The following is an 11,567-nucleotide window of genomic DNA, read 5'->3' as shown; positions in this document are numbered from 1 at the left end:
AGTGAAAAGTTTACAATAGAATAAGTTACAGAATAGCTAAGTTTGGTCACAAAAGCTGAATATTAATGGTTAATATGCTTGATACATTAAACAGAAAAATGCTTAATACCTTTTAACATTACATATTTTATTGTATAGTAAATTACACAGGTAGCATGTTTCTTAAGCTGGCAAAAACTGTTTACTGTTTATGTAAATGTAGAATTGGAGCACATCATTTTTTATAAGTTTCTTCACAGGATAAAGTGAAATTAATAATTACTTACTGTTCCATGACAGTAGTTAAGTAATTCAAATCTGTAACTTCATCGTACACTTTGAGTTCAGCATCAGGATGCATGTAGTCTCCAAAAAATAAATTCCTAGAAAAGAAAAAAACAACATCAAATTCCTGATGTAATTCTTTATGTAATAACTCAACTTTTTAAGATTTTTTTAAAAATATAAAAAACAAAATGTTTACACTTCAGAGAACTCTAAGTTAAAATTGAAACAGGAATTTTTAAACCTTTTCACAAAGAAACAGAAAAGGACACAAATAAGACATAGAAAGGCATTAGTAAGAGATTCTTATCATGCAATATTTACAATAATAATGTTTTAATCAATATTTCCAATATAATTATGTACATGATTCTATCAAAACCATGTAACTGGCTTTCACATGTTTAAAAAAAATACATATACAAAAAATTATTCAAATTACTTATGACCCAAATATTCATGTCTGAGCTTCTTTGACTTCTTAGAATGACAATTAAATGATGCTTTAAATATTTTTCTTTGGTATTTTCATTTGGTTTAATTGGTACATAAAAAAAAAACAACATTTTTACTAAAGAGTACGGTGGAAGATGAGTTGTTACAAGATTTTATTCAAAAACGTCATATTACCTAATATGGTCATCTTTCAACTTTCCTGAAGGTGTAAGGTGTGAAAGCACTTTGTCCAGGTTCTGTTTAAAGCAAGACTGTGTCGTGTCCTTGACAATATTGAAGAATGTTTGTCTGCAAGTATAAAAAATTATAAAGAATTGGAATCACACAAACGAACAGGTAACGGAAAATAAAATTCATAATTTTTGACTGTGTTGATTACAATCTCATTTGCCTTATAAATTATAAAATAAATATACCATTAACTCAAATAAGATTTAAAAATAATGTGCTGTAGAAACAATTTATATTTTTTTAATTCATAATATGAAACAGCAAGGTAAAACTGCTTTCAACAAAATGAATAATTTAATACAAACCAGAATGTGAATAACTATATATTTATTAAAACTTACTTTCCACGTTGATATATTCCTGAATTATCAGTTATAAAAAATGATACATTCTTAATACAGGTATCCCTTGATTTACGAATGTTCGGTTTACATTCTTTTGATATAATGTAATTAACTTTTATGTTTTTCAATTTGCATTTTTTGCTATAACAAATATTTTTGTAAAAGTTGGAAGAAAGTTTTGTCCGTTACAAAACAATTTTTCACAATTACGAAATTCAAATAGCTAAAAAGCTACTTTTCTCTGTTATAATATTGAAATAGCATCTATTGAAGCTCAATCACCATCACCCTCTGAATATTGCCAGTAACCGCCGTAGTCTCCCCCTCCTCTCGTTATCTTGACAAGCAGAGCAACAACGGTTTCTTGGCAAGTGTTTTATTAATGAAAATGTCTTATTATTTCAAGTTTTTGTTTGCGTTAATTGTAACAGTGCATGTATTTTATTAATGAAAATGTCTTATTATTTCAGGTTTTTGTTTGCGTTAATTGTAACAGTGCATGTATTTTATTAATGAAAATGTCTTATTATTTCAGGTTTTTGTTTGCGTTAATTGTAACAGTGCATGTATTTCATTAATGAAAATGTTTTATTATTTCAGGTTTTTGTTTGCGTTAATTGTAACAGTGCATGTATTTTTCTTACATAATAGTGGAAGAAAATCTTATGTTAATGTGGCCAGAAATTTTGGGTCAAGAACACATCACCTATTTTGGAAAAGCATTTTCGTTTTATATTACGTTTTCCAGGAAGATATCCCTTTCGTAAATCTGGGATACCTGTACTTATACTGAAAATAGATAAAAATTAATATTAATGGGGAAAATAAAACAATTGTATATTCTTGAAAGATTTGTAACGTAGTAAAATGTCCACACTAGAATGAATATATTACAAACCCAACAGTTTTTACTGAGGTAAAATATTCATACTAGTGAAGAATACAAAAGGAGTGTATATTCTAAACTTAAAATTTTTTACTCTGGTAAAAAGAGTTCACACAAATTGAAAATGTATTTTATACTACAATGAAAACATAGCCTTTACAAGTGTTCTGCCATAACTAATACATCGGGTTAATATAGAACTAGTAGAATGGAAATATTTCAATACAATTTTGTTAAAAGATAGAATTCAGTGAAGTAACAGTTAGACGTTGATTCCACGTGTAATGTTGTTTCTGCTGCTAAACGACTAATCTTTGGTAATTATATATTCACCTACCGATGAACCACTAATCTTTGGTAATTATATATTCACCTACCGATAAACCACTAATCTTTGGTAATTATATATTCACCTATCGATGTTTTTAAAAACATTGCTAAGGTATTTGTAAATGATCTGGAGTTAAAAAATAATGGTTTACCTGTCACTGTCATCAATAAGTCTATCATAAAAAACACGATAGACTTCATGCACCCAAAGTCGCAAAAGTTTGTTAGGATCCTGAAGATGAGAACGCGGTGTTAATAGTACACCTTGAACAACACGAGCAAAGTCTCGAAGGTTGAAAACATAGTGACTTTTGGAAGGAGTAGGTAAGAAATTGTTGATGGCTGCCTTGTAAATATCCTTGATAGCATGAACCAAGGCCTAGATTCATACAATCATCACAAACAATTTCAAATTACATACATATACATTCCTGTATGATTATTTAATTTAAATGTTGAGTCTCAATAAGAAAAATATAATCTTACAAAAAATATGTTACGGTTTCTTTCATGCTACTTCTGTGAAATTCAAATTCCTTAAATACAAAATTTAATTTTCAAGAAGGAAAAGATAATAGTAAGAATATATTCGGCACAAAAACATATACTTTAGCTTTGACTTGAGTATTAAGTTAATTTTTATAAATGATAACCTGTATTTCTTTTTTGTATAATGATGAAAGTTTAACAAACAAAAGGTATAGTTTATGTACTATGTTGTTCTTTATACATGTTGACCTTTATTTTATTTATTTACAAGTATGATACTTTATCAAACACAAGATACAGCTTGGATAACACATTATTCTCAATTAAGATAACCCATACTTTTTATTTATAAGTATAAGACTTCATCAAACACCAGATACAGCTTGGATAACACATTATTCTCAATTAACATAACCCATACTTTTTTTATTTATAAGTATAAGACTTCATCAAACACCAGATACAGCTTGGATAACACATTATTCTCAATTAAGGTAACCCATACTTTTTATTTATAAGTATAAGACTTCATCAAACACCAGATACAGCTTGGATAACGCATTATTCTCAATTAAGATAACCCATACTTTTTATTTTATAAGTATAAGACTTCATCAAACACCAGATACAGCTTGGATACTACATTATTCTCGTAATGATGAAAGAGGTAACAATTCAGAAAACATTTTCAATGATCACAAACTTCACTTATTGATCACTGTTTTTTTTAAAAGAAAGATAATTATAAATACTTGTAAGTAATCACATAAAAACATTCTAGAGATAACATTTTCTTGCACATTTTAATAAGAATGTTTATGAAACAAAAATTTTCCTACAAGATTACCTTTCCCATTCTCAGAACAGCAGTTTCAAATCCTTTTCCAAAGTGCCAATCTACAACTGATGAAAATATTTTTGTCAACGTTTGGTCATCAAACGAGTCAATTGCCACAACATTTAAATGTCGAGTAAAGCGGCCAGAAATATCATTACGGCCACCACCAGGAGGTCCCATCGCTGAAATCAGGAGCTGAAATATTATGAAGTATATATCTATTATTACATTAAATCTTGTTAATTTTCAAATGCTGTCAATATTTTACTATCTTTCTTATAATTTCCTTTTTTTCTTGGACTTCTTCAAGCTGATAATCTTCATTGATTTCCCTCAACTATGATGATTTATAAAATACTTTCAAATTGTTACTCTTATATTTGTTCAAGTTACAAACTTTGAACTTCAAAGTTACTCCAAAATTATTATTTTATACTTAAAAACATTAATTTTACCATAAAAAGAATTAGAAAATGATGAAATTTAATTTCTGATGTCACGAGAAGAAAAATGTAAGATCCCAGCTGTTTAGGAAAATGATCTTTTCTTCTTCAAGATCATCAAAATTGTTCCTTCTCTTTCATCTCATGATCTTTGTTTTTGTGCAATCAACTGTGCTTTTTAAATACGTATAATATTAGTAGGCTTAGCAGAATATTAGTAGGCTTAACAGAATATTAGTAGGCTTAGCAGAATATTAGTAGGCTTAGCAGGATATTAGTAGGCTTAGCAGAATCAGAATGATGTAAGATACAATCACTTTAGTTATTATTCTTGTTCAAAAGTATGCTGCTAGAAGTTAAATGACTAGATAGTTCATGCTTGAAAGGTGAGAGTTATAATCTTCTTCAAGAAACACTTATAACTTGGACAGTTGAAAACAAGTAATATCAAAACTAAGCATGTTGTTGTTGTTATTTGTTATTAGGCACAAAACTACACAATGGGCTATCTGTGATCTGCCCACCACGGGTATATAAACCCAATTTCTAGTAGTATAAGTCTGCAGACATACTGCTGTGCCACTGGGGGGCTCTTAGCATGTTACTTAACTTTTAATGTTTATAAAATAAAGTTTGTTTATGTGAAGAACATCGTAATAAACTTATGATAAAAGGCCTAAGTTTTAACGTTTGTTGTTTGCACAAACACTATGGAATGCAAGGTACCAAACATCTGTTAAAAATAAAATACACACAACGGGTTGCAATTTCATCAGTTAAACTTTGGATTGATTAATTAATAAAATACTTATGGAAATGAAAATAGTGCTACTATTTATCAATCAGTATTGAATGGAATATTCACGGAAAGTAAAGAACGTGACGAAGAAGCTTCACAAGACGAGAAAAATAATTCCAATTAAGCAAAAGTACAAGAACTTGTAAAATTCTGAAAGATACATATGATCCAAGATGGTAAATAAATAGATAATTTTTACATAGAAGCCAGCTCTTATCATTGAAATATTTATCAAGCTTCTCCTTAAACTACCTTAAATTAACTGCATCCACCTCATCCGATAGCAACCCTTTCCAAAGACCAACCACCCTGTTGGAAAAATAAAACTGACTCACCTGAAGATGATTTCTTCCTTAGTCTTACCATTCCCATCATTAAATATGAAAGGAAGATGATTCATCAACACCCAATTTTCTTAACAATCTTATAAAAAATAATTAGATCTCCTCTAACTCTTCTTTTTTCAAGAGTAAACAAGTTCAGAAATTGTAATCTATCCTCATATGATAACCTTTCCATCCAAAGTATCATCCTAACTGCCTTCTTCTGACACATTTCCAACAATTCAATGTCCTTTCTGAGGTAAGGACCCAAGACTGAACATAATACTCCAAATGTGGCCTAACCAATGACATAATAAACTCTTTAGACTTGTGAATTTATTATAATTAAAAGCCATCTGCTATCTATTCGCCCAACTCATCAAATAATCTAAATCCTTTTGTAAGGCAGTAACATCCTCCTCACAGCCAGTAGCACCCAAAACTTTAATGTATTCAACAAATTTGAATAATCTATTATTTATGATCTTTAATGATAAAATAACTTTTTTTTAAATATATAAAAATTCCAACTTAGTGCTTAGAGATTTTAAAATTCCAATGCATAAATAGGATATTAATGACTTACCACATCAATAATCTCAATTTTGGATGTGTCTTTTTTGTCATACCAATGCCCATGGTCCAACAGTTGACGTAGCAACTCAATGGGTGGCTGTGCTCCCCAAGTTTCTTTAGCTGGCATGTTTAGGTCATCAACAAACATGACACATTTCCTTCCCATTCCAGGTCCAAAAACCCCTTTCCGTCGTCTGTGAAGTTTTGAAAACATCGATAAATGACAAATTTTTGGTTTGTTATAAAGCTGTGGTTTAACACTGGAAGCAATTTTTAAAACATGATGGCTGTATTTAAAGATACAGCCATGCAGTTTGAGGTAAACAAATTTTTAATTCACTAATGTGATAAGATCTTATACAAAAAAATGTGATAATAAAACAAAATCAAAATTTTTTTAAAAATACCTTTTCTTGATATATAGCTAATAATATCAAACTTTACACAGATATTCATATTTTATTAATAAAATTTAGACTATTCAACTCGAGTATCTCCTTGAAATACTTAGTGAGAAAATGGTTTTTTAAAAAAGATATTGATTTATCAAAGCCTCAAATGCTATTTATACTAAATTAATATTATTTGTTTTATTTTATATAAAATCAAAGTCCTGTAACAGATTTACCTGTCTAACTTAGACATAATGATGTCCTGTGTTTGTCCAGCAGTAGTTCGAGCAGAGAAATTGATAGAATTTGGAATATACCTGTTAGAACAGAAAACAGTGAGAACTTAGTTTGAATCAATTTCATGTAAAATAATGTCTTTAATCCCATCATAAATACATAACAAATTTCACCTCATCCTAAAACTAACAATGTGGCCCACCCATCATCTTTTTTAAACACATTTTTCAAAACAATTCATGAATCAGTTTTAGGTTTATTATAAAGCTGTAGGTTGACAACGGACTTAATTTTTAATACATGAGAGACATGTTATTTGTATGGGTGTATTTAATTATACAAAAACTCCTTATTATAGCATATCAATCAGGTCTTCTTTAACTCTTGTTTTTTCAAGAGAAAACAATATCTGAGATCTTAACCTAAATAGCGATCATAAATAGTTTTGTAAATCTTCCCCCAGTGTACATACCCTCCCCCCCCCCAATGTATTTTACTTAGAAAACCAGTGGTTTCATCCAGATTTTTTAAGCCCTTTACACTGAGTGCTGTAAATGGTAAAAAACTGAATTAGTTAATATAATGTAATATAATTAAATACTGTTAATGAAGATTGATAGACAAAATAGAATTCAAGATGTAAATAGTTTATTTAAAGAATCTTAAAAAAATATACAATGCATTAACAGTTAAATTTGGCAATCGAAAGGGCATATAAAACCATTTTAAAATTTGTAAATGCTGATTGTATACATCATGGCCAAATTGATTCACTAACTTAACAAAACAATAAAAAATAATATTTCAAATAAAAAGTCATTCTTTTATTATTGTAAGGAGATAATAAGTCTATATATGTTCCCCAGTGGGAGAGCAGTACGTTTACGGACTTACAACATTAAAATCCGGGGGTCTGATTCTCTGCGGTGGACACAGCAGATAGTCCAATGTTACTGTTATAATGCAAACAAACTTACAAATGTAGAAGAATATTTCAAACATTAATTTATCATCATTTTTAAAGAGAAACCGAAGTAAGTTGTCTTGACTATGCATGAAAAACTAATTTATCATTTTACATATATACTTTTAACTAAAACAATAAAAAAAAGTTCCTACTTAATGTTAGAAAATAAAAAATAAAATAACATCTACAATATGTATAACAAATATAGCTCCTGTAGGAAGGAAAACATATATTTATATATTTACATAACAATTCTTTTTCTTATTGCTTACAGAACAGTTGTGAATTAGACTTTGTTGTCTTTTAATCATTAAAAATGTGAAAATGTTAAATTTATCTTTTAAGATGTATAACATGATGGTGACTGCATCATATATAAATTTAACCATACTTTTCCCTAGCTAGATGAATAAGAAAGTTGTTGGTGATGGCTGACTTTCCTGTACCAGTGGGTCCCACAAACAGCATCGGAACTTCATTCATTAGGTAAGTGTTTAAGAAGAACATCTGTCGTACTGTTTCGTCAGTTGGGATGATTAGTTCATTCACCTGAAACATAATTATTATGGTTTCATCAGTTGGGATGATTAGTTCGTTCACCTGAAACATAAATATTACTGTTTTGTCATTGGGATGATTAGTTTGTTCACTTGAAACATAATTATATATATATATATATATATGTAATGCCACAATGGATCCATTCATTACACTAAATACCTACCGAGAAGGATGTAACAAGTATTCACTTGTGATTTGTTACATCTACATCATTATATACATATTCTTTAAAGAATCATTACAGGAAATCAACAATGCAAACAGGGTTTGTTAAGTACAACAATAACAGGTTCTGTTAAGTACAACAATATCAGGTTCTGTTAAGTACAACAATAACAGGTTCTGTTAAGTACAACAATAACAGGTTGTGTTAACTACAACAATAACAGGGTCTGTTAAGTACAACAATAACAGGGTCTGTTAACTATAACAATAACAGATTCTGTTAAGTACAACAATACAATATTTTGTTTTGTCTTCTTCTATATTTAAAAATCTAAAGTATATTTTGAATGTTGAATAAAGTATTATAGTATATTAAGAGGTACTTTCAAAAATTCCATAACCTTACCCTCACATCTGCAGGTAATAAAGTAGAGGCACGATCTAGAGTGTCTATCCATATAACCCAGTCTCGTTTGTGTTTATCAAACATGTAGTCAAACGCTAAACCATTTTCGGGAAAAAGCTGACTTTTTCCAAGCCTGAAACTTTTCGGTTTGGGAAAATTCTCGTTTTCTCCACTTAACAGTAATCGGTACATTTCATCAAATCTTACTCTGCTTTCTGCATCCATGGAACCACCAAAACTCCATAGAACGGCAAACACAAACAGACTTTGAAGTGCTAAAGAAACCTGAATAAAACACAGATTGAAAGCAAAATATCCAGCAGCAATTAAACACCAGAAGTTTATTAACTAAAATTTACTGTAATGAGAGTGAAAAAATTATTTTGCTAAATAACAATTTCTGAATTATCATTATTATATATCACAATATTAAAGCATTGTGTTAACCCCCCCCCCCCCCAAAAAAAAACAACAACACAACAACAACAATAAAATCTGTAATCATTTCATTTATGTGAGGTGCTGCTTTCACTTCTTAAAAACAAAATACATAAAATGTTCTGAAATAATAATCACAGACTATTTGCTAACGTTTAAAAGATGTTGTAAATCATTACTGGACAGTTAAAGTTTCTGTTTGGACATAATAAGAACCTGTTTCGGCCAATTGCTGCAGGAACATAGAGCACTAAACATACAAAAATGTTCATAAAATTCACATTTGATCTAAAATACATAATGAAATAAACTTGAAAGATGAACAAAACTAAATTTTATGTAATAGTTCTATATTGAAAGATCAGTTTCACCCTTGGGTAGCTAGGACATCAGAGAGGGGTGTCTTCAGTGTTATTATTCAGTTTACCCTTGGGTAGCTAGGATGGCAGAGAGGGGTGTCTTCAGTGTTATTATTCAGTTTCACCCTTGGGTAGCTAAGATGGCTGAGAGTGGTGTGTTCAGTGTTATTATTCAGTTTACCCTTGGGTAGCCTGGATATCTGAAAGGGGTGTCTTCAGTGTTATTATTCAGTTTCACCCTTGGGTAGCTAAGATGGCTGAGAGAGGTGTTTTCAGTGTTATTATTCAGTTTACCCTTGGGTAGGCAGGATAGGTGAAAGGGGTGTCTTCAGTGTTATTATTCAGTTTCACCCTTGGGTAGCTAAGATGGCTGAGAGGGGTGTCTTAAGTGTTATTATTCAGTTTCACCCTTGGCTAGCCAGGATAGCTGAGAGGGGTGTTTTCAGTGTTATTATTCAGTTTCACCCTTGGGTAGCTAAGATGGCTGAGAGAGGTGTTTTCAGTGTTATTATTCAGTTTACCCTTGGGTAGCCAGGATAGGTGAAAGGGGTGTTTTCAGTGTTATTATTCAGTTTCACCCTTGGGTAGCCAGGATAGCTGAGAGGGGTGTCTTCAGTGTTATTATTCAGTTTCACCCTTGGGTAGCTAGGACGGCAGAGAGGGGTGTCTTCAAGTGTTATTATTCAGTTTCACCCTTGGGTAGCTAAGATGGCTGAGAGGGGTGTCTTCAGTGTTATTATTCAGTTTCACCCTTGGGTAGCTAGGACAGCAGAGAAGGGTGTTTTCAGTGTTATTATTCAGTTTCACCCTTGGGTAGCCAGGATAGCTGAGAGGGGTGTCTTCAGTGTTATTATCTTATTAAGGTGATGCTGGTCATCTAAATGTTCTGAAAATTAATCTTGAACCATAACTATGTTTGATGCAATTTCACAGGTATTTATCAATACTTTGTCAGTTTTATGTAAAACTGTAGTATTTCATGTAGTATTCTTTCCCTGCAAGAATGTACTCAATTTATTAGCATGCTTTCCCTGCAAGAATGTATTCAACGTATTAGCATGCTTTCCTTGAAAAAGTTTAATTAACTTATCAGCATATAATGACAAATTTATTCATTTTATCAGCACTCTGTTTTACAATTTATCTGTAAAATAAAACAGAAGATTGGTGTACATCAATAGATGTCCTGTTAAAATTAATCAGAAGATTGGTGTACATCAACAGATGTCCTGTTAAAATTAATCAGAAGATTGATGTACATCAACAGATGTCCTGTTAAAATTAATCAGAAGATTGATGTACATCAAGAGATGTCCTGTTAAAACAAATCAGAAGATTGATGTACATCAAGAGATATCTTGTTTTTTTGCACAACAACTATATGATTCACAAGGTACATAAACAATGTCATATAACTGTTAGGGTTCATTTCTTAATTGACACGTAAGCATAACAAAAATCGTGCAAGCTGTAATAACCTCCTGTGCTTTAAAAACATAACATTCACCTCAGCTAAGGTCCAGCTTCTATCAAGTCAACTTACCTCTGATGAAGACATGTCATCTTCATCTATCTGTTTGGTTGATAAACAATCATTCATAAAACAAGAAAAAAGCTTCATGAGAGAGTGTGTCAGGTGAAGATCAGAAGTAGTGACGAGAGTCCTGCACTTGTGATGTAGAAACTCCAAACAAGCTGGAACTAGCCACTCAAACATATCATCTACAGTTTTTTTCTCAAAGTTCAGGTGATCAGGTAAAGACTCTAAGTATGATTCTTTCAAGGGTTTCCAACCCAACTGAAATGATCAGATAGTGGATACCTTGTTTTCATGTCTTGACAACAGATTAATTCATCTGAAGTAACTTTTTTTTTGAAATTTTTAAGCAATTTTAAATTTTCTTTAAATATCTAGCTTGCGTGTATAAAATAACTATAAACATAACTACTTATAAGTTCTGATATATTTTCACAACTACTTTCTTTAAAAAAGTTGTTACAGTACAAATACAGACCTATAAATCAAGAAGTGGCAACCACAACAGCAGAAACAACTTGTGTTT

General features: G+C 30.6%; 1 protein-coding gene across 1 annotated transcript in view; it reads right to left on the bottom strand.

Annotated features, from left to right (window-relative positions):
- Window positions 1-266: 266 nt before the first annotated feature.
- LOC111083453 (dynein heavy chain 3, axonemal-like) overlaps window positions 267-11,567 on the bottom strand; it is a gene marked incomplete at both ends in the record, with an annotated part of 18,984 nt that continues 7,683 nt past the window's right edge. The window contains 9 exons of the mRNA XM_022379982.1: window positions 267-362; window positions 895-1,008; window positions 2,664-2,890; window positions 3,848-4,033; window positions 5,990-6,173; window positions 6,608-6,688; window positions 7,967-8,124; window positions 8,708-8,992; window positions 11,048-11,302. Coding sequence (XP_022235690.1) covers window positions 267-362; window positions 895-1,008; window positions 2,664-2,890; window positions 3,848-4,033; window positions 5,990-6,173; window positions 6,608-6,688; window positions 7,967-8,124; window positions 8,708-8,992; window positions 11,048-11,302 — 1,586 coding nt within the window. The remainder of the gene's footprint in view (window positions 363-894; window positions 1,009-2,663; window positions 2,891-3,847; window positions 4,034-5,989; window positions 6,174-6,607; window positions 6,689-7,966; window positions 8,125-8,707; window positions 8,993-11,047; window positions 11,303-11,567) is intronic.

Source organism: Limulus polyphemus, unplaced genomic scaffold (assembly GCF_000517525.1).
Source record: "Limulus polyphemus unplaced genomic scaffold, Limulus_polyphemus-2.1.2 Scaffold9600, whole genome shotgun sequence".
Lineage (NCBI taxonomy): Eukaryota > Metazoa > Arthropoda > Merostomata > Xiphosura > Limulidae > Limulus > Limulus polyphemus.
The sequence above is the reverse complement of the archived record's forward strand: the minus strand, read 5'-3'. Positions and strand labels throughout refer to the sequence as shown.